We start from the raw sequence: 20,215 nt of genomic DNA, 5'->3' as shown, positions 1-20,215 counted from the left end.
TAGAGTCTCTGGGGATAAGACGCTCCTGGGTAGTAAGCAATTGCTTAGGGAAGTCTAAAACTGTTACACGGCCAGGTGTTTCTGGGTGGAGGATATTCATGTCTATATTTTAAAAAATTCATCATGAAAATGCACCTCTGACTTCACCATAAACCAAATAAGGGTTTTGAAAGCAGGATAAAAGACAGAAAATATGCAAATATGAGGGGGCTGCAAAACTGTTTGCATCTTTGTTTTGGGGGATGATCTTTCTTATTAAATCTGCAGGATGCCAAAATTATGGACACCAACATTTCAGAAGGCTCATCAGCAGAGCAGGAGGACTGTGTGTGTAGACAGGTGGGAGAGGAAATGCTAATGTGAGATCTCTGTACAGCTGGCATGGTGCTTATTTTAGCATCAGCTCACAACATTTGCCACTCTCCACAAAAAACACAACAAAAAGCTTTCTTTCTCATTCTATACATGATCAACAAAGTGAAATAATTTTGCTTTTTGACTACAGAACTTATGGATAGTAACAGTGCTTTTATATAACTCATTTATATATTGCTTTACAATTTGCAAAATCCTTTACAAAGTTTGTGTTCTCACAATAACCCTGGGAGGTAGGTGCTATTATTACCCCCATTTTATAGATGAGAGATCTGAGGCAGGTAGAGGTTAAATGACTTGCTCAGAATCCTATAGTTAATAAGTATCTGAGGCTAAATTTGAACTCAGGTCTTCCTGATTCAGGCCTAACACTCTATTACACTTGCCACCCTCATGTCTCTATCTAAAGATCCCAACACTATTAGATTACTTTCTCATACATCCAGAATATAATGTATTGCAAAACCAAAATTTTAATAAAATAGATTCAGAATTATATTATTTAGACTTATTTAGAACTATCAGACATCTAGATATCTAGGGAATTCTAACTATATGATGTTACAGGGAGCTAACGTTGATTACAATATATGGTATTTCTTCAAAAACAAACAAAACCTGGTCAACAGAGGATTCATTTTTGGCCAAGCTTGAGGGACCATTGCATTTGTCCATTTTGGCTTATAGTCAAGGTAGGCAGAAAGCTAGAGACATAGATTTCTGCTTTTTCCTGCAATTGAATGATTGACCTCCCAGTTACCTCTGTTGCAATGCCATTTACATGCCCTACTTCCATGATTTCCCCTACCCCTGATGTGATAAACTTGACAGATTCATTCTACTGAACTTTTAGAGAGCTCCAGATCAACAAGTACATTTTTCTCAAATACCAATAGCTTCCTTTCAAAATGACACATTTTTAAAAAGTGAAACTTGATGCATGAGCTTCCTAAACCAAAAAGTAATTAAATATTCCTCTGTTTTTTGCTAATTAAAAAAAAAGAAAAAAAGGAAAACATGGGTAGACACAGGCTATGTGACCCAGGATGAGTAATATAACATTTCATCATTCTAGGAACTTTTCTAAGACTATAAACTGCAGAAGGGGTTCCAACCTGTATTAAAAAAAGAATCTCTTACCTGTGAATTCCCAATATTAATGAAATCAGAGCTCTAGTCCCTATCTATCCCTATTCCTGTCACATAAACCCTCTAATCCTACAAAAAGTGCCTGCTTTGTCTCTCCTTGCCTTAAGCATCAAGATCATATCTGTATTACAGGAGGAATTTTTTAGGATTTCTTCCTATTTTTGCAAACAGATTTTTCTTGAATGTCTGGTAGGATTCATTTGTAAATCTATCTAGTTGGTGTATTTTTTCTTTGGGAGTTCACTAATGAATTGTTCAATTTTTTTCTTTGGAGATGGTATTATTCAAATTCTCTATTTCTTAGTCTTATTCTATTAATTTGTTTATATTTTTTATAAATATTGTTTAATTTCATATAATTGTTTTGCTGCCACATAATCTGACAAATAGTTTCTAATAACTTGATTTATTTCTTCTCCATTTGCTTTGAATTTTTTTTCTTTTAGTACAAGCAATTTATTAGATTTGCCTTTGACTATTTCCTCTTTGACTCAACCTTTCCTCTTAAACTCCCATCTCCCTATGCCTATTTTTCCCTGGGTTAATTTAATGTAGTTCAGCACTCACTCCTATTTATGTGTTCATCCCTCCTATTTCTAGTCCAGTTAAACTTGAGATTTGATGCCTACTCCTCCACCCCTTCCTCCATGTTTCTATGCTCTTTTTCTCATGTGCTCCAATTATGAGAAATAGTTGGACTCCCTCTTTCCTCATTTCTTCCCTAGTTTATCCATTTTTCCTCTTTTCTTTCTCTTTTCTCAGATCATTTAAAAAGAAAACACACCCACACCCTCTGTATGTCCTAGTTCTCTCTGTAACTGTTCAAAACATTAAGGATTCTGAAGGGACACTTCTCCTTCTATTAGAAAATTTTTCAACCTCATTTAGCTCCTTCTAATAGCTCAAATTTACTTAACTTTCCAATTTTCTCTTGATTTCTGTGTTTGTATTTCACAATTTCTATTCAACTCTGGTATTTTCTTCAAGAAGGTTTAAAAGTCCTCTCAATGAAAAATCCATTTGTAGGATTATACTCTTTTTGGCAGGGTAAGATATTCTTGGCTGTATGCCATTATATTTTGCCTTTTAAAATTCTGGATCACAATGTTTTCTGTCTTTTATTATAGTAGTTGCCAAGTCTTATTTGACCCTGACTGTGTTTCCTTGGTATCTGAATTCTATCTGGCTGCTTTTAGTATTTTTCTTTGACTTGGAAGCTCCAAATTTTGACTGTAACATTCCTGGGAATTTTAATTTATTGAATTTCATTCATTAGGCAGCTAAGTGGTGTAGTGTATAGAGCCAAGGACCTGGAGTCAAGAAGACCTGATTTCAAATGTGATTTTAGACACTTAGTAGCTATGTGACCATGGGCAATCATTTAATCTCTGCCTTAGTCTCCTCAATTGTAAAAAAATTGTAAAATTCAACCCTGAACAGTAGCTACCTCTCAGGGTTGTTATGAAGATTAAATGAGATAATATTTACAAAGCACTTAGCACAATGCCTGAAAAATAGCAAACACTATATAATTGCTTATTCCCTCCTTTCTCTTCCCCATTTTGGGGGAAGGGGACTGGTGGATTATTTCTATTTTTACTGTGTAGGTTTGTTGTTAATAGTTTTCATTTGTGAAAGTTTTCATTTATGGCTTCTTGAAAGGTGGTATTCAGTATTTGGCATGGCCATACTTTTCAGGGAGTCCAGTGATTCTTAATTTATTTCGTGCTTTTAAGGGTAGATACCTTACATTCTCTTTTGTTTTTCCAACCTTTTGATTTTATTCTAATATTTCTTGTTGTCTCAGGAACTCATTAGATTTAACTTGGACTATTCTTTTTTTCCATGGAGTCTGTTTTTCTACTTTTTCTGCTAAGCCCTTATTCTTCTAATTATTTCCGCCAGATATGGAAAGGACCTTATAGATCTTCTAGTCTTAACCCCGCTTATTTTATATGCAAGGAAACTGAAGTGCACAGAGGTTAAATAATTTGCCCATGTTTCATGGGTAAAAGGTAAAAGGTAAAAAAGAGAGAATTTAAGACTCTTGATAATTTTTATGCCTTGTAATCCACTGCTCTTTCCACTGTTTTTCCAAAGCGGAGAGGGTTCCAGGCATAGAAAACTGAGCAAAGGCATGCAGGTATGAGATTACAATGCATATTCCAGGGTCAGAGAGTATGCCAGTTTGGGTGGAATATAAAAAGCCAGAGGAGCATAATTTCAGATAAAGATGGAAATGTGGGGTACTGGTAGATTATGGAGGGTCTCCAATGCCAGACAAAGGGGTTTGAACCTGATTTAGTATGTGATTGGGAGTCACTGAAGATTTCTGAGTAGAGGAATGATGTGACTAGTAACATTCACTTCCTTTAGGTAATCCACCTTGATTTCTTCATTGGACACATACTGCGCCCCCCACCCTTCTTCCTACCTCTACCCCCATGTACAATGACACTTTTTCCTTTTTTGCTATTATTTCATGTGCCTACCTGATTCATTTCCACTGTTCTACCTGAAGATTATAAACTTCCTAAATTGTTTTGACCAATAGTCCTTCTCTTATACTTATATTTTCTTTCCTTTTTGGATTTATTTAATACGTATTTTTTCCCCAGTTACATGTTTTCTTTTCAAACCATCCATTATACAAATATCCTTTTACCTTTTATCTCTCTACAAACATCTAATTTTAATCAATTCATCTCAATTAACATTTGCTGTCCCCTCCCTTAAAGCACTCATATCTCTATGCTAGAAGCTGCACATTTTTTCAGCAATTGCCTCCATCCAAATATTGAAAGAACATGCAAAGTTTCATGCATGACATTAAATTACCTTCTATTCTGAGTATCCAAAAGGATTTTGAAGGAGAATTGAAAGTCAGTGTAGCATGGACATCAATTACTCAGGACTGACCAAAGCAGACAGCAAAGACTTGCACAGCCACAGCTAATATTTGCTTTGGCCCTCATAAAATGAAGATGCTTGGAGTTTAAATTACAAATAGGTACAGTCAGAGACAGTAACATCATCATTAACCAGAAATCAGGAGATGGTCCATAACTGATGAAGATACACACGCAAACCATAGATCAACTATTAATAGATGAGAAGCAAACCAGTAATGCAAGTTATTTTGGACACCAAAGACAATGATTCCTAAAATATCTGATCTGCTCCTCTGAATCCTAAAATGATCTTTAGATTTTAATGATGATGATATCCTCTACCTCTAAATTAGAATTATTATATATTTTGACATTCCATGCAATATTAATTAATGAAATTTAAAAAAAGGTATTGCTGATAACTGGCTTTCTTGCATCTGATCTTCTGCATTCTCTTCTCTTTCTATCATAATATTGTAACTTTAAAGAAGAGGGAAAAATAATCAGACAGCAAGTATATCCTGATCTGCTGATGTACATCCAGATAACTGATTATATATGCTTTGCATGATGCCATGAAGTACCTTGGTGTAGTTAAGTCTGGACCCAATGGCATTGTCACTTTCATGTACTGTTGAGTTTTAGCTCCTTAGATCTTGCCACCTCATCCCCCCATAATGGGAGTTTACTTTCTTTGCTGTAGGGAGCAAGTATGAAAATTTAATATTGAATTTTCCTTCCCTAAGTGAAAAGAAATCATTGATGGCCCTACGTATTCTTTATTACCTGGGAGAAGAATGGGTGTTTACTGCTTAATTAGAATTAATTGCCATGCCTGGATGGTGAAATATACATATGTATGCATGTATAATATAGCATACACATACCTGGCTTGGTGAGGCATGTCTTTGGTTCCTTCTTATAGCGGGATGACTGGGTATTTCCTTCAACAACCATTCCAACATTAAATTTCTTTCTGGTAAAATCTTCATCACTTCCAGGACAAAAGCTGACTGGACTGTTTCCGGTATCTGAGGGAGTCTTCACTGGAGATACTGACTGACTACTTGGGCACCCAGTATCATCTAAAAGAAGAGAAGAAAAAAAAAAGTGCTGACAGTTAATCAAGGAATACAATGGAAACAGTAAGCAATGAGATGAGGTATAGACACACATGAGTGAATGCACCCAGTCTATTGTAACCTTGAGCACATTTTGTAGAATGTCCACCTTTGTTTTATTTTTAATATTTTCTTTTTTGCTTTCCACAAAAATCTTAGAGTCCCAGGAGTGGGAAACCTGCGGTCCATAGGCCACATGTGGCCTTCTAGGTCCTTAAGTGTGGCCCTTTAGCTGCCTTTTTTTTGGAGGGCAATTGGGATTAAGTAACTTGCCTAAAGTCACACAGCTAGTAAGTGTGTCAAGTGTCTGAGGCCGGATTTGAACTCAGGTTCATCTATTCACTGCACCAGCTAGCCACCCCAAGGACCTTTAACTGAATTCAAACTTCACAGAACAAATCTTAATAAAAGGATTTGTTCTGCAAGACTTGGACTCAGTCAAAAGGCCGCACCCAAGGACCTAGAAGGTCATATGTGGCCTCAAGGCCACAAGTTGTCCACTCCCACTGACCATTACAAAAATGCAAGCATTTGTTATTTTCAGTAGAGTAGGAGGCAAGGTAGTACAAGGGGAGGGGAGGAGACAAAAAAAGATTTGGAACTGTGGTTATGCAGAAAGTGATGCCAACAGGCAAGAGACTGAGTAAAAGTTTACAATAAAGCACTGATGACCCACTAAAGTTAGAAAGAAAATGTATACAATATTAAAAAGTATTTGAAAGAAATCCTTTCTGAGCTTTTTGGCTCACAAATAATTAGTTATTCTCTATAGTAAAGTCTTTCATATATCTCCTTTGCTCAGAGATTGCTGGTCTGGCCTTAATTGTTAAAATTTCAATGTGAGCATTTATACCTTGGAGGTTAATAATTGCTTTGTTGATTATCTATACTTAAGAAAGTGATGGGAGAAAATGTTACTAATTCAGCTTAAACTTAAAAGAATGTGGTACTTTTTTTCCTAGAGGGTCAGTAATTAAAGGTTTATTAACACACCCCTTAGGGCAGCTAGGTATCATAGTAGATAGAAAGCAAGGTCTGGAGTCAGGAAGACCTGACATCAAATCTGGCCTCAGCCACTTATTAGTTAAGTGACCCTGGACAAGTCACTTAACCCTGTTTTCCTCAGTTTCCTTATCTGTAAAATGATGTGGAGAAGGATCTTTACCAAGAATACCCCAAAAGGGGTTAACCAAGTGTTGGACATGACTGAAAACTACTAAACAACAACAGACCCCTGATTTCAGCCCTCATTACATGATCTGTGAGATCACTTGGGTGGTCTTTTGCAAGTTTGTGATGCTTTTCCCTGCCACAAGCTGTCCCCCATGCCTTGAATGTACTTTTTCCTCACTTTAGTCTCTTAGAATCCTTGATTTTCTTTAAAGTTCTGTTCAGAGCTTTAAGGGGAATCAAGGATTTATTCTATATTCGTTCAATAAACTTTTATTAAGTATCTGCTATGTGCTAGGCGTTGTGTTAAGGGCTGAGGATACAAAAAGAAAAAGTACCTGCCTTCAAGAAGCTTACAGTCTAATGGGAGAAAGGAACACATTAAAGGAAGGTGTGAAAAGAAGGGATGGAATAAAGGAATAGAAGTCTCAATCAGAATGGAGGAAGACAAGGAAGTACAGCTGGGTAGGAAATGACAATATGGGCCCTCCTTGAATGGAAGTTCTGCCCTCCAAGCAGAGGGTACTGAGGAGGTATAAGTGTCAAAAGTTTTGTGAGATTTTGCAGGAAAATGAGTGTCTTAGGGATATGATGAAGTCTAAAGAGGTAGAGTCAGGTGGGCAATGAAGGCCGGCTTTTATGAAGAGGGACACCTCCCCCACCCCTCCTACCACACCTCCAAGTATTAACATGGTACTTGGCACATAGTAGGTGCTTAATAAATATTAGTTAGCTAACTGCTAGTATTGTTTCCCCAGAACCCTGGGGATTACCTGGTATTTATTTTGTATATATGTTATCTCCCCTGGTAAAAATGAAAGCTCATGGAGGACAGGAACTGTTTGTACTTTGATCACCAAGCACGGTTCCTGGCACATAGTATGCACTTAATACATGCTGGCTGAAGTTTGTTTGTTTGTTTTAAAGCAGCCTATGCAATTTGTGAGAAGTCTTCACAGCAATTTCTATATTAGACAAAATTAATCAAACATTCATTATAATATACACATTTATACACACATAATCACATGTATAGAATGCTACAAAGCACTTCAGGTATATTCATTCTTTCTTTTGATCTTTAGACTGTGAGCTACTGGGGGGCAGGGACTGTTTTCTGCCTTTCTTTTATCCCGGGTGTCCTGGCACAGTGCCTGGCACACAGTAGGAACTTAATAAATGCTTAATGGCTTACATGTACCTCATGAGAAGAAGATGCTGTAGTTACCCCTATTTATATTTATTTATTCATAGATAAGGAAACTGAGAATGAAAGATTACATACATGTCTGATGGAAGAATCTGAATGTTAGTCTTACTGAGACCAAGTTCTGGACTCTATCCGGCGTACTATCTAGCCACTTCTATCAAGTCAGGTGAGCCAGCAGAAGATTTGGTCATCTGTTCATGCTTTAAAGGCATTGCCTTTAAATCCCCTGCTCTTTTTCAGATTAAGCATATTGTATCCTCTGTAGAGCACCAGGCAGCTGCTTCTTTTGCTTATAAGAAAAAGTAGCCCTGTGTCTGCCTCATGCATATGTACACACACACACACAACCAGGCACAGTGCCAACTGGGGTAAATAAGCATGATGAAGCTTATATTCAATTAAAAAGTTTTTCTTATTTTCACAGTTGTATGTTATTACCATATTCATAATTGGAAATTAATGCATATAATAAGTAAAAACCCCTTTAAACATGAAGTTAAAAGGAGGATTACATCTGTGTCCTAGAAATGCCTTCTGCATAGGTTACTCAACTAACTGTATTTGTGAAGGTAGCGTGTAATGGGAATGTAAATTTTAAAGATCTTCCCTGCCCCTAGGCTAAAGTGCACCAGGAGCCTGGGGTGGGAGGCTTGTTTTTCAGTAGATACTTCTTGATTGGCCAGTGGGTCAATAAGGTTGTTACATTCTCTGAGCCAGGAGAAGGCTACATAAGCCCTGATGTGTAGCTTTGTTTTGGGGCTCACTTTGAGAAGTGTTCTGTGATTTGATCTGGATTCTGGGAAGCCGTTGAGAGCCGCCCCTCAGCTTTGAAAAACCCAGATGTTGAAACCCAGATGTTGTTTGGTATGGATGTAATGGTTGGACAGTTTGGAAATCTGTCTACTTGATCTGTTTCTGTCTTGATAATTCTGTCTGCATATCTGAAGTTCGGGGTGCTGACTTTTCCCCCTGAACTAGGTAAACGATACATTTCTGACTGATTAAAGTAAGCTTGTTAACCCATTTTGAGTTGCTTTCCTTTAACAAAGCAGATCTAAGAACCTGTGTTGTCAGTGACCCTGAGGACACTTGGGGTGCTTGCTGCTACATAGAGTCCTGTATTTGTATTCTGATAAATCAGGGTATTTTAAAATGATTTACAGAACAGAAAACTGGAGAATGGTTATATTAGAAAAAGGATGATTTGTTCTACAAAAGGCTATTTATTCTATAGGGTTCCTTTAAACATTGAGTCCTTCTACCAAACTTAATATAATATTTAACTTAAATATCCCAACTTGGACGCATCTCTTTGTACGAAACAGTAATTCCTGACCTGAAAGCTGTGTACACCTGAACTACTAAAGTTATTTTGCAAGAGTTCCAAAAGCCTCTATTTTTTCATTCAATGTATATTAATAGTTCAATCGCTACCATGTGAGGGCATGGAAAATTATTTCATCAATCAACCAACCAATCAATTAATCAACAAACTTATTAAGTGCTATCTATGTGCAAGGCAATAGGCATGAGAAACAGGGGCCTTCATATGCAAAAGACTGGCATAACTGTATGTTTAATCTTTAACAAACAACATCATAAAAGCTCATATTATGTATTATTCATTTTTATTGGTCCTCTGCCAAATATTTACTATAGTTTAATCTAATTGATTTCCATTTGTGTGAGCTATATTACTACAGAAGCCTTAAGTTCTATGATGGCATCTGAATTTTTATATTTTTAATCTAAAGAACATTAAAAAATTTTTTTTTCATATGTTGTAAAAGCCATACTATTTTAAAATATAATTTACAGCAGATGAACCTTTTTGAAAAAGGTTGACCCTTCAAACATGTTTTCAAAATGCATGTTTTAAAGGAAAATCTTAATGTTCTAAAGCAAATGTCTTACAAATTGTTTCAAATATCTCCAGAGGTCTCAATAAAGAAGCACTTGAATTAGATTTTCCCCAAGATCTGTTTCAGCTCTTAAACTCCATCATTTTATCTTTTTATGAATATTGTCCTTACTCATGGAAAAATGCAGTAAATATACTCAACTTACCAAGTAAACAAGTATATTTGGTATATGTAATGGGAATGGGAATTTGAAGATCTTCCCTGCCCCTTAATAGGCCGAATGTAATCACATGGAGCCCATGGTGGGAGGAGCTTGCTGAAGGTTAGAGCAGAGCCCAGAGAAAGCTAGGAGTCAGGGCAGCTAGACAGAGAGGACACAGCAAGCAAGGAGACAGCTAGGCTTGTAAGTGTTTGTGGGAAGGCTAAAGGATGGTGTGGCTCCCTACTGTGTTATAGTGTATTAACTTCTTTGTTGCTATGATGGATTTGGCTTTTTGGTTTCGGGATTTGGTTTTCTGGTGTCTGAATAAATGTTTTGCTTCTGCCTTATATATGGAGAATCAGTTATATTTTGCAATTCAGAATTTTGCCAACATACTCATAGTCTGCATCAGTGCTGTGAATGTTGTGTTGGCACTACAGTATATTAAATATATAAGTATACCAGGTAAGTTTCTTGTTGTAATATCTTATACCAATTCCATAGAAATCATGTATTCCAGTATTAACATGTATAGTAACATTTGGTTTAAGTGCCTAAGAAATTTCTTTTAAAATATAGTAATGGCTAAGAAGAGCATAGTTAAAATAAAAATACTTAAGATCTTCGACTTAGGGTGGCTTCTAACTTTCCATTTCCAACGATGCTCACCCCCTCCCCCAATAAGAATAATGATAATAGCTAACATTTTTGTAGAACCTTAAGGTTTGCAGAGTACATTACACATATTAGCTCAGTTGATTATTATGCCAATCCTGTGAAGTAAGTGTTATTAGTCATGTTTCACAGATGAGTAAACTGAGGCTGAAAAGTTAAGTGACTTGTCATGATCATACAGCTAGTATGTATCTGAAGTAGGATTAACATCCTATTTCCCCCAACTCAAAGTTTAGAAACCTTTATGTCATTCTCATTTTCTTCCTACCTGTTTTACCCAGAATACTAACTCTTGTAGATTCTATCTCTAAAATATAACTTGAATTCCTTCTTTTCTTTCCATTCCCCTGATTCAGACCATGATTAATTTCAACTTAATAATAAATCAACATGATTAATAAATTAATTTCAACTTAATAATAAATCAACATGATTAATTTCAACCAGGTTATTACAACAGCCTTTTTAGATGATCATCCTGCCTCCTCTCTCTCTCCCTGTTCCATTCTATTCTATTATCACCAGAGTAAACAGTGCAATACACAGCTCCAAAAAATTATCAATGAGTCCTCATTTTCAACTAAAGATCAAACATCTGAACATAACATTCCAGATTTTCTGAAATCTGTTTCCAAACTAGCTTTCCAGCCTTCCTTCTGCATTCTAATTTTCTCCACTCATTTTTCTTCTTGAAAACTTTTACTGTAGCTATAAAAGATGAAACTTAAGTAAGAAGTTCAACTATTTCAGATGATTATCAGAATTTCATTTTTAAAAGTTACATAGAAAAGTTATGTCATTCATTTTCACTAACTATTCATATTACGCAGAATCTTGAGCCAAATAAGCCATGACTTTAATAATAGGGTGTTAAACAGTTGTAAAAGTTTAAGATCTACAAATAAAGAACATTTTTAAATATTGAGGTTGAATAATATTTCATTTATGAAAAGCATAAAATCAGAAATTAACCTGAATGAAGATAAGTTCTATTTATAATAACAGTGATAAAAAAATCACAATTTCTCAAATGTGATTCATTTTGATTTCATGTAATGCCTATTTAAGATCTATCTATAATAATAGTTAGCTTAGTTCAAATCTAGCCTCAGACACTTATTAGCTGTGTGACTCTAGGCAACTCACTTAACCTGCCTGCCTTAGTTTCCTCATCTGTAAAATGGGGATAATAATAGTATTTACCTCCTAGAGTTGTGAAGATAAAATGAGGTATTTGCAAAGCACTTTACAAGCCTTAAAGTGCTAAATATATAGCTAAGTATATTTATCTATGTAGATAGTATATCTGTGTGTCTATCTATCACTCTATGGTGGTAATAAGACCATCCAGAAAGACTATGGTAATTTCCCATATCCTTATATGTCCTCCAGCCCCCTGGCACAGTCACCTGACCAGAGGATGTAATCCAAGGATGCCTGGGCCTTGTCATCTATGTCATAACTGCCCTTTTAGGATCTTTCCATTTACAATGAAAACAAATCTTATTTTTTCATGTGTTCTGTCTCCCTTGGAGTGTGAGCTCATGGCTGCTAATGATGACTTTTCAAATCCTATAGGAGATAACTGAGGAGGTGAATTCAACCTACAGGAAATTACAAAAAAAATAAGTTGATGAGAGAATTTTGTATGTGGGCTAATTCTGAGTATATTTCAGACTATGTCTTCTAGACTCCCATTGAACTTGGGAATTAACTAGATCAGTCATTGGCTGGCCAAGAAAGCTAGAGATGCTAGAGGTGGAAATGGGGATAGGGAGGAAAGAAACTACTCAGAGATAGCTGGAGTGTCATCTGGTGGCCAAACAATGGACTTCACTCCACTCAGATGGTTAAGTAATGAAACAGATATCAAGATAGCCCCACATGGAAAGGGAATGAGTCCAAGGGTGATCACAGTTGTCAGCAAGTGAACATTTTGAAATTTTGGTTAGAACTAATCATCAATAAACTTGTCATTCAAGTTCTCTCTCTCTCTCTCTCTCTCTCTCTCTCTCTCTCTCTCTCTCTCTTACACGCGCACACACACACACACACACACACACACAGTCAATGAACTATCTGCCTAGTTAGGAACATAAATGCTTTCATCCCTTTTGTTTTTACCATGTGGATGGTTAGTCTAATCTATTTCAAATTATAGTGGATTTCACTAAGGAGATGTTAAAATGCTCCATTAACTTGTATGACATAATCTGGGAAAAGAAACATTTGAATAATCTTATCCAAAGAGAAACCTTTTCTTTACTATTTTTTTTTAGTTTATTATACAAGACATCTTCCATAAGTGGTGAACACACGTGAAAATATATCATCCTGTTTGACACTTGCTTAATCTTTTAAAAGATTCCAAATTGCTCTCTACTGAAAACCTCATTTATTTAACAGCATTATTCTAGTGATGCTCTATGACTATGAATCATAGAATATCATGATCTCAGAAGAATTAAAATTACAAATGTCTCAAAGTATTAAGTCACATGGTATACTATAATGTGTAACATATTGACATCAATGTGAGAAGTGGCATAAAAGCTACAACTGAAAATATAGATGACTGGAAAAGGAAATAGATTAGTTATTTATTATCTTTGACGTTCTTGTTAAACAGAGGGACAGCCCCAGTGGTACAGTAGTACCCCATTGTTCTTTTAAAAAAAAAAAAAAGAGGAAAATCTCTAGGTTATATTAGGTAGTTGCTCTATAGGGAGTTGTGTTTAAAAAAATTGACAACCATAACAAATAAGAATTTCAAAGGATAAATCGGAATTCCCACGTGGTGAAATCATGGATTGATGAAAGTACAGGTATCAGAATTCATTTAAATAAAGGTTTATTATTGATTCATTGGTTTAATTTACATTAAACAAGCAACCATAAACTCTGTTTTTATTATGAAACATTTATTATGGGAACAAGGTGACCCTGGCACCAATATAAATGGAACTTTTCTACTAATTCTTTTTTTTTATACCTTTAGAACCATCAGTAAATAACAAATCTATAAACTACTGTAGAAAATGAATGGCTTATTGCTTTCACTCTGATTATTATTATTATTTTTTGCTTTTTGGACGGCAATTGGGGTTAAGTAAGCGTCACACAGCTAGTAAGTGTAAAGTGTCTGAGGCTGGATTTGAACTCAGGTCCGCCTGACTCCAAAGCCAGTGCTCTATTCACTGCACCACCTAGCCACCCCAACATTCTGATTATTCTTATAAGTTACTTTAAAAGAGGATGGAAACAAGCACTTGTTAAGTGTCTGCTATGTGCCAGGCACTTTGCTAAGTGCTTTACACCTATTTCATTTATCTTTTATCCTCACAATAGCCCTGGGAAGTATATACTGTTATTAATCTAATTTTATAATTGAGGAAACTGAGGAAGAAAGATTAAGTGACTTGCTCAGGGTCACACAGCTGACGCAGGTCTTTCTAACTCCAGGCCCAAGCACTCTCCCCACTTCCTCAGGGCCAAGCAAAGATAAGGATCAAGCAAATTGCCTAAGACCCCATAAAAGACAGTGGCTGAAATAGAACTTGAGCCTCTATTGCTAGCTTTTTTTCCCATATTCCTCTATGCAATGAAAAACAAACGGGGTCCCTTCTACATCTCTGTTTTGGGGTTTATTGTTCACTGTTATTTCTTCAGTAGAATGAAACTTATTTTTCTGTTAGAAAGTAAAATGCCATCACCTCTTTAGACCTAATTTAGTTATTTATCTATATCCATAGGAAAACTATCATCTTTGAATGACTGTCCCCCAGATAAGAGTCTCAAACCACCACAAAAATGCTTTTTTATCTATAGAGGTTCAGTAGTATTTTTTCCACAAGTTTTTTTTACTTATGTTTCATATCACCTATCATCAGCATGCATATTTACTTAAGGGAAGTTATGCTAAACTAATTTCCACATTGGGGTCTCATTATCTTGAATCAATCAATTTTGAATTAATCATTTATTGAGCCCCTAAGAGGTATCCAGTACTGTACTGTACACAGATGATGAGGAGGGGGTAAAGGAGAGAACAGATCACAAAAAGGGGGTTGCTAATATACTGGTTTTGTGATTCAGTCCTTAAGTCAACCTTCACCACCATGCCAACGATGATGGCATAGCAACACATTGCTTGCCAAAGAGGATCTGTCAAGACCATTACTCACAGAGCCTTGTGACATTTGCCTGTTTTGGCCACAGCTCAACTTGCAAAAAACAATCCAGCTCTAGAAATGGCAAAGATGCTAGTTTTCATTGTACTGGAAGAATATCTGAGTCTATGCAAGCTAAAGCCACAGTAAAGGAAAAGAGGCCAATTTCATCGGGGTGTCACCCAGTCGTGTGCTTGGTGTGGCTTCCTTCTGTGTATTCTTGAACAATTGGCTCAGCTGGGCATTGCCTGTCAGTTGGCTTTTCTTCAGCATCCGGTACCATTGCTGGAAACAGAATGTCAGACCAGATGGACCAGGGAGTGTTCTGATTCAATATGGCATAGCCTCTGGGGCCTTGAAACCTTACATGAAATGTCCTCAGGTTATGCTGATGCTGGAATGATTCTCTGTGGAGTACTGAGGCAGTTAGGTTAACCACAAGTAATCTGACACCAGGTCAAACAGCCCATAGACAAATTACAAGGTCTTCACAGACTGCATGAAATAACAAATAGTCTAATTACCCTGTAAACCGACCATAGGGAACTTTCAACCAATATAATATAGGAAACACTGGATTTATGTTGTGGTGCTTTCTTTGGGACAAAAAAGTTTTACTGTAATTTTAATTTGCTATGAACAAAACAACCACTCAATACCTATTAAGTAAAAATAATGGTTAAAACAGAGCCATAAATAGGGTGGAGAAAAGAGTTTGGGGCGCAGGGGCACCAGCATCTATGGAGTATACTTGTTTCTGCTGCACTCTTCTGCTGAGTACCTAGACCACCCTTCTCTCTCTCATGATACCTTCCCTCACCTCCAGGTCCCTTTTTTGCTGCCTCTCCCACTTTTCTCTTATCCTTGGGATTGGGGATCATCAGTGGTGCTGTAGTGTCTGAGGCCAGGTTGAAGCAGATTGTTCTCTGCTTCCTCCCCTCCTTCTTACTACCCCTTTCTTCCAACACTCCTCCTCCCCACAATGGAATTTGCCCCAGGTATCAAAATTCTTAGTTATGGCTTTGGCTATAAGCAAGTGCAAATCTTCCCCTTGCCCTAAAAAGAGGGAGCACATATCAAAGGTATGGCTCTTTCAAGCCGCCCCTTTTAATACAGAAGAAAAACACTCTAGTAAGATCCCCCCACATTTAAAGTGCAGGCATAGGATATTCAGATTTTAAAATACATCAAAAATATATTAAAACATATATGATGCACACATATATATGTGTGTATATATACATACATATTTACATACATAAATGCATATATATCTATACAGAGTAAAGAGAGAGAATATATGGATATAACTATGCTTTCCTCACCGAACCTCAGACATATGGATGTGAGATTCAAATTCAAACAATGGTAATGCAAGTAATTATTTATGAACCTACATCACTCTGCATACCTCCACACGTGAAGGAATTATACAGGGAGACCTCAAGGTCCTAAAACCCATACAGTACACACCATTCATGGGCTGTGGAAATGAAAACAATCTGCTCACTTCAGCTTTGATGTTTTGTGGTATATTTCCCTCCACAAGAATAGTTTTGACTGGATTGAGGAAAAACTTCATAGCATTAAAAAAAAACACATCAGATTTATTATCTCAATTCATGCGATTCTAGTTTTCAGCAGATCATGTTATGAATAAATGTCAAGGAGAAATCATTTCCATGACACTGTGAGGAAATTGTTCCTGGTCAGAAAATGTCAGACATACCAAAATTCCATAGACAAATTGAAAGGTCTAACTTGAAAAATAAAAATTGGGTGTGATGCTTCTAATTTCTAGAGGAATGCCTGGAAACGTAAATTTCAGCTGAGTATAATATTAAGAGAGGTTGCAAGACCTTAGGAAAAGGGTGTGTGGGACTTGTCAGTCTAAAGGAAAGGGAGGGTACAGTTTCTTTAAAAAAACTCACAAAGCTAAGGATTTTCCTGCCATCGAGTTACATTTATAACTTCTTTTTTTCTGCCAAGGGCACTATGTGGTTTGCTACAGTCTCTGATTTCATTTTTTTTCTTAGGAAAAACAGGGTAGGATTAAAACAAAATGAAACAAAACCAATTGGGCTTTTCTCTCTCCACCTTCCCCTTCCCTCCCCCACTAAACAAGCTGACTGATTCTGTGGCTGGTTACATTCCCAACCTCTAAATGTTTTGAAGCATGTTGCTTGGTGCAATCCACTTGAAAGTAAGCATGTGCTTCTTCCTGGGCCAAGGATTTGATGCTCTGCCCATATTAGAATCCTTTCTTCTTTCTAGCCCTGGGCCAGCACCCAGCAAAATCTAGGTTATAGCAACATTCATTTAAAAAGTAACCTTTTCCCAAAGGTCGGCCCTTGTAGGTGAGAGGTCTAATACTCTCTATCTTCTATAAATCAGCCTATCTATACCCTTTGAGGAATCTTTTCTTGATTTCTGGTAATCAATACAGTCTGGCTGATATAACAGAAGAGTTGTAAAAAGGACCAGAGTCAGGAGACTTGAGTTCAAGTGCCATCTTGGCCATTAACTGGATGTCTGACCTTGGGAAAATCATATCATGTCTCTGGGCCTCAGTTTCCTCATCTGTAAAATGGGAGAATTGTGATAGTTCTAAGCAACCTTTTATGTCTTAAAGTCTCTGATTTTTATGATTCTAGGTTTATAAAATCAGATGCAAATTAAATGAGATTAGAGAAAGGAAAAAGAGCAGAGACTAAAATAGAGTGGGGTGGGGGGATGGTGTGTGGAGGAGTGTCTCCAGAGGCCCTGGTCTACATTAGACATAGAAAGAGTCAAAACTTGTGATTTCATTGGTATGGAAATTTACTGTGACAATTCAAGGAAGTTGCCTGAGAGATTGACTTGCCCAGGGTTCCAGTTAAAAAACTTTCTTGACCAATAAAAAATGTATCTGTTTTGTAATTTATTGTCTTAGAGAGGCATTGAGGCACTGAAAGGTTAAGTGACTTGCCCGTTTGTCCCATGGTCAGTATTTGAGAGAGACTGAACTTGAAATTAACTCTTTCTGATGCCAAGGACAGCTCTTTCCTGATTACACTTTGCTTTTTCTCTTTCTGTCCCTCTCTCCATAAATTTTATACACACACATACTATATTTATAACATATATACATACGGGTTTTTCCCCCACAAAGAAAGCACAGAGACCTAAGGACCCTCCCAAAGCTAGATCAATGAAGAGAAATTATTGTCTTCTCTTAAAATTTTTACTGACCTTTTACTCTCTACCTATAAACATGCTTAGGACTCACCTATACTAAAACTATTTTTCCCCTTACACTATTATCCTCTTTCTCTAGCTTATTGCTAAATTTCTCAAGAGTTGTCTGAATTCATTGCCTCTATACTCCTTAATCCTTTGTAATCTGACTTCAGCTCTTTTAAATTCATTGAAAAATGGTCTCTCAAATGATCATTAATTGACCTCTAAATTTAATGGTCCTTTTTTACCCGAATACATTTTGATCTTTCTTCAGTATCTAAAGTGCTGAGCAACGTAGCCCATATCCCTCCTTTCCTGAGACTTTCTCTTCCCTTGGCTTGCAGAATACTAGGCTGTGCTTGCTCTACTCCTGTTTCTCTGGCTACCCTAAATACTGGAGATCACAAAATAGCATTCTCAATAGTGGTTTAGTGACAATTTCTCCACAAGTATTTCTATTCTGCTTCACAACAAATAATTTTTAAAAAGTAGATAGTCATTCTTTTAATAAGTCACTTTTTACTGTCCTTTTATCAGCTATTTAGACCTAATTCAGGTATAAAGTTATTTGTATATCCTCTTAGAAAAAACACCTGGATCCTCTAATGACTACCCCATTAGAGCCCTCGTAAGTAGATACTTTCTACCTTGGAAATGTTTCTTCCTTCTTTTCACTCTCTCTTTATTTTTTTCCCTTGTAGATCTTGTCCATTCTCATGGTTTGAACTAGTACTTCTATATCAAATCTAAATCTTAGCTCTGACCGCTCTCCTGAGAGCTAGATCCACATGTTTTAACTCTACCTTTTTATGTTTACATGAATGCCCCACCAGCATCTCTAGGTTACCGTTTTCAAAACTGAATTAATCATTTTTTCCTCAAAAATCTCCTAGTTTCTGACCATGACAACCACCCACATCCTCCCAGTCTCTCTCCCTTGAAGCTCCCTAATTCACTTTATCTACTTTTCCTCCACCCCACCCCATGCTACATTTAACAAGCCGCTGGGTGGTGTTGGTTCCTTCCTCTATAATAGCTTTCCCCAAAGTCCCATTCTTTGCACCCTCATTTGGACTACTTTAATAGTTTCCCGACTGGTCTTTCTGTTTCTTACTCTAACCAAGTCTTCAGATTAATCTTCTTAAAGAATGATCATGTCAATGTCTTATCTTAAAAAAAAAGACTTGTTTTTATATTTGGAATTAAATCTAAACTCTCTCCTCTGTCATTTAAGGTACTACTATTTGGTCCCAACTCACATTTCTAGCACTATCTTCCACTACTCCACTTTATAAACATTAAGCTTTAGCCAAAACAGAGTTACTTGCTGTTTCCAAGACACACCCCAGGCTTTCTACCTCAGAGTCTTTACTTTAGTTGTTTCTGCCATAAAGAAAATCTCCCTTTTACTTCCCCACACTTTTCCTACTCTTACCCATTTTTCAGGTCCCAATTCAAATGGCATTTCCTCTGTGAAGCCTTCCTTGATTCCAGGTAAGAATTACCTCCTTCCTCTTCAGAGCTTCCTTTGCACTGAGTATCTCTGTTACTGCATGTTTATACTCTACTTGGTGGTATAACTATTGTACACATGGCATATCACATGGTATGCAGATGGTTACTAAGCCTGGGGCAAGTCCTTAAACCTCCATGGATCTGTTCCCTCATCAAATGAGACAGTCATATATAAAGCCCTTTGCAAACTTTAAATTGCTGTATAAATTCTAGCTGTCAAATAAGCTGTCATTTTCATATATGAAGGGTTTTCAAAGTAAAATGTATTTGCTGATGCTATGGAACTTTCTGGGTACCAAACCATCCTGTGTTAATAATGGGTCCTGTGGGCTCTGTTTCCTGAAGTCAATTTTACGACCTGAAGTGTTATTCTTTTACCCTATGTAGCCATTTAATAATATAATATGTTAGACCTCAAAATATTGCTTCACATTTCTTCAGAAACCTAGGTATACGTATAAATAAAACTCACATGCCAAACCTAAGAGTTCAACTGGTTTTCCATAAGATCGTTAAGGATGGGAACAAGATAAAAACAACAGAATTCACTCTCAGCTCTACATAGAACATGGGAGTGAGGGAAAAAAAGGTTTTTTTTTCTCTCCTTGGCCAGAAAATCTTGAAACACTCAGTTATGGCTAGATGTTGAATACTTTG

The 20,215-nt window shown here is 36.6% G+C and overlaps 1 protein-coding gene across 11 annotated transcripts in view; it reads right to left on the bottom strand.

The window, feature by feature from the left end:
* SYBU (syntabulin) overlaps positions 1-20,215 on the bottom strand; it is a 104,460-nt gene that overhangs the window by 59,546 nt on the left and 24,699 nt on the right. For 10 of the 11 annotated variants that reach the window (XM_069081072.1, XM_069081076.1, XM_069081070.1 and 7 more), the window contains one exon: positions 5,303-5,500. In XM_069081072.1, coding sequence (XP_068937173.1) covers positions 5,303-5,500 — 198 coding nt within the window. Of the gene's footprint in view, positions 1-5,302; positions 5,501-19,478; positions 19,780-20,215 lie in introns of those variants that run through there. The other variant, XM_069081080.1, reaches the window with a different exon arrangement.

Source organism: Petaurus breviceps, unplaced genomic scaffold, assembly GCF_028583685.1.
Source record: "Petaurus breviceps papuanus isolate PSGF00001 unplaced genomic scaffold, PetGlider_PUasm1.0 98, whole genome shotgun sequence".
In the NCBI taxonomy this organism is placed as follows: domain Eukaryota; kingdom Metazoa; phylum Chordata; class Mammalia; order Diprotodontia; family Petauridae; genus Petaurus; species Petaurus breviceps.
This window is presented reverse-complemented; position numbering and strand designations above follow the sequence as displayed.